At 48.9% G+C, this 3,386-nt stretch overlaps 1 protein-coding gene across 3 annotated transcripts in view; it reads right to left on the bottom strand.

Moving 5' to 3' along the window:
• PSTPIP1 (proline-serine-threonine phosphatase interacting protein 1) overlaps positions 1-1,172 on the bottom strand; it is a 36,331-nt gene extending 35,159 nt beyond the window's left edge. For 2 of the 3 annotated variants that reach the window (XM_039856673.1, XM_039856675.1), the window contains exon 1: positions 681-1,172. In XM_039856673.1, coding sequence (XP_039712607.1) covers positions 681-716 — 36 coding nt within the window. In that variant the 5' untranslated portion in view covers positions 717-1,172. The remainder of the gene's footprint in view (positions 1-680) is intronic. The other variant, XM_039856674.1, reaches the window with a different exon arrangement.
• Positions 1,173-3,386: the final 2,214 nt, after the last annotated feature.

Below are 3,386 nucleotides of genomic sequence, written 5' to 3'. Positions count from 1 at the left end.
AAAAAAAAGAACGCGAGCAAAGAATTGCTCTGCCTTGCTGCCTCCTCAAAGAGTTCTTTAAGGGCTGAAAGAAGAGGGGGCTTGGGTGAGAAAAGAGAATTGCCATTTGGATGCGAGCCAAAGTGCTGGGGAATTTATTACCTTTGATCACCTTGTTTAATACTCCCATTCAATTGGTATGTTTATTAATATTTTTCTCCACTATATAGGTGGGGAAAATAAGGCTGAGAGAGGTAAAATGACTTGTCCAGACTTTATATTTATATTGCAGAGCCAAGATCTGAATTCAATTTGTTTGGTCCCCAAACCTGTGACTCATTCCCTCTCACTTTGCATGGCCTGCTCAAGCTCTCATCCACATATTAGACTCTCCTAAAAAGATACTGCTATGGGGAGGGTTGCCTGGAGGAAAAATCAGTCCTGGGACTATAGGAGATATCCCTTCCCCACTGTATTGAAGTTTGCAGAGAAATCAGTACTTTAGCTTGAGGATCCCTTTCATTTCCCAACATGGAAGGGATGATGGTGCAGGTCACCTCCATAATTAAGACCAAAAATGAACAGCTATTTTTATGAGAAAAACCCCCACTTTTCTTGGAACCACATCCCCATCAACTGCCCTAGGGAAATTTTAGCCAAGCTGCCCTCCCGTGGCCCATTGCCCAGCAGTCTTTACTCACCCAAAAGGCATCTCTGAACTGAAGCTGGGGCATCATCCTCAGGAGATTTCCACGGCAAAGCTTGCTCTCCTGCCACAGTCAGGGCTGAGAGGCTCAGGGGCCAAGTGCACTGTCCTAGTGCTGGCAGGGTTGGCCCAGGCTCCCCTGATTCAGCTGGTGCTGTCTGCAGTGCCTCAGAAGGTAGCCACAGCCAGAGATGAGCTGCCAGAGGGAGGAAAAAGGCTTAACCTGTTTCGTTTGGGGCTAGAATCAGCCACAAAATGAGGAAGGAACAGTGCCCGGGGATGGGAGGGCGGATCCTAGTGTCCACCCAGCCCCTTTACGGCCCTATGGTGATGGGGATGGTGATGGAAGACCCAGTCTAAGCTGTAGGACTGAGTAGGGATGCTGGCTCCAAGTGGGAGGCAGTGGATAGTGGGAGAGACAGATTGGTACACAGGCCAGGCAGGCAGACAGCCCAAGGCTACACAGGAAGGTTTGTGCAACTTCTCCCTGGGGGCGGGCACCAGAATCTTCACCCACAGGAAGCAGAGTCGCTGTACTTCCCTGTGCAGTGACGCTTGCCATCTTCCACCCTGCTGCTTGCCTCCCCTTGTCATCTTCTGATGTCCTAGCTGGACCATTCTCAGAAGCCATAAACCTGAGGCCCACTGAAGATGTTGGCAATGAAAGGGCAGGAACCAGGGTGTCGTTGCCCACCACCCAAGCCCTGCTCCAGACCATGAGCATATATGCTAGATTCACCACACTTCGCCAGCAAACCATTTGGGAGGGGCTTCCTCAGGCCCAGGAAATTGCTATTATTCATCATACCCTAGCTGCTCAGTGCCTTGATCTACATTCTGCTCTCAAAGAGCTCATCGTCTGGGGGCAGATACAACTGAGCGTTGGGCACCATGGAGGCATGGAGGTGGAGTGAGTAGGTAACTGACCAAGGGATAACAGCCTGAGGCTTCATGGGCACCTCCCCATCCCACCATCGAGTCTCCAAATTAGATACTCTCTGGGGCAGGAAGTCCCCTTTGAAGATAGAGTCTTCAGGAAGAATGTGGTTGGATCAAGAGAGGTAAAGGTACAGACAGCAGAGTTCAAAAACCCAGGATAAGGCTCAGTTTTTGTTTTGTCTGGGCCCTACCCTTCAGTGGTTGAGGGACCTTAATCGACCCTCCAACTCTGTGATCTCAATTTTCCCATCTGCCACTCTCAGTCTTTGGAAAGGAGAAAGTGTTGATACCATTACTGGAGTTTCTGGTTTGATTGGGCAGATGCTGGGGGGCACTGTCAGGTACCACCTTGAGAAGAGGCCTAGGTTGGAGCCAGGGCTTGCCCACTCAACACAAGATGCCAGGGCCAGTTGGCAAGAAGGGGTGAGGGAGCTTGTCTACAAATCAGCTTCCTCACTGAGCACTCGCATTGACTGGGGGTGAAAAAAACAGATAAAAGCTGCTTTAGAAGAGGGCTAAGCCCCCAAGTGCCAGTTATGTGTTCCCAGGGTTAGAGATGAGGCACACCTAAAATTCTGAAATAGCTGCCCACAAAAGAACACATTAGGGGGTATTGCAGATCAGTGGGGCTACCCTTGTAGCCCCCTACCTCTGGAATCCTTGGGTTTGAGCTAATAAACATCTTTAGCATTGAAGGTACCCTAGTTAGGTTTCTGTCGTTTGCAGCTGAAGACAGCTAATGATATATCACCTTTAATCCTGAAGGCCTAATGCTGAGAGTCTGTACCTCATTCCAATGGCATAACCACCTTTGATAGCACTGACTTAGCCTCCCTGACCTTGGTTTTCCCATCTACCAAATAGGGGTAATGCCTCTAGTTCTAGAGGCAGACTAGAAATGCTCTGTTAATAGAAGCTCCTATCCTCTTATTGGCAGAAAACTTCACAGCCAGGCTCTCTCCCCTGCCTCTCCAGGAGTTCTTTCCATTACCCCACCACAAATTTCTGCTCCAAACAGGCCTTTTCCCTCTTCACAAAGATACTCTTCCCACTCCTATCTCCACACTTTTGCCCCTTTGTTTCCCATCCTCCCTCCTGGCAAGCCTTCCTTGATCTTCCTCACCTGGGCAAATCCTTCCATCCCTTATGGCCTACTCAAGGCTCTGACACACAAGGACTTTCTTTTTCAACTGTTCTGTTCTAGCTGGGGCAGTCCTGGATAGATGGCCATGCTAACTGTAAACTAAAACAATTGAAGAAAGAAATAACAGGATGCATCTAAAGAGACTGTAAAGTTCTCTGCTACAGAGAGGTCTTCCACCTCCCATTCCCATCACCCAGCTTTTGCAGCTCCCAGAATAGCCAACTCAGCTTTGGAGCGCTTAATGAGTGTCAGAGGCACCATTAAACTTTTTACATGGGCCATCTTACTTAGTCCTCACCCCATCCTGTGGGGTACACACTGTCATCATCCCTGCTTCACAGAGGAGTGAACCAGTGATTAAAGACTACTTGACTCACCCAAGGCCTCGCAGCCAGTAAGCAAAGCACTGCCCTTTGGGCCCAGACCTGTCTGATGCCAAAGCTTACTCTCCTAACCTTCACAGGTATCTTTTACCAAAATCCCTCTCTCAACAGCTGGTTTCATCCTTCCTTTTTCAAGTTGTGCCTCCAGAACCTCTCATCCCAATTGATAGCTGTTAAAACTAAGCCAAGGAAGGTTGGTGGGTTTTGTGGTGCTATTGGGTGAGAATTCAGCAAT

This window comes from Pteropus medius, unplaced genomic scaffold (assembly GCF_902729225.1).
Source record: "Pteropus medius unplaced genomic scaffold, Ma_sr-lr_union100, whole genome shotgun sequence".
NCBI lineage: Eukaryota > Metazoa > Chordata > Mammalia > Chiroptera > Pteropodidae > Pteropus > Pteropus medius.
This window is presented reverse-complemented; position numbering and strand designations above follow the sequence as displayed.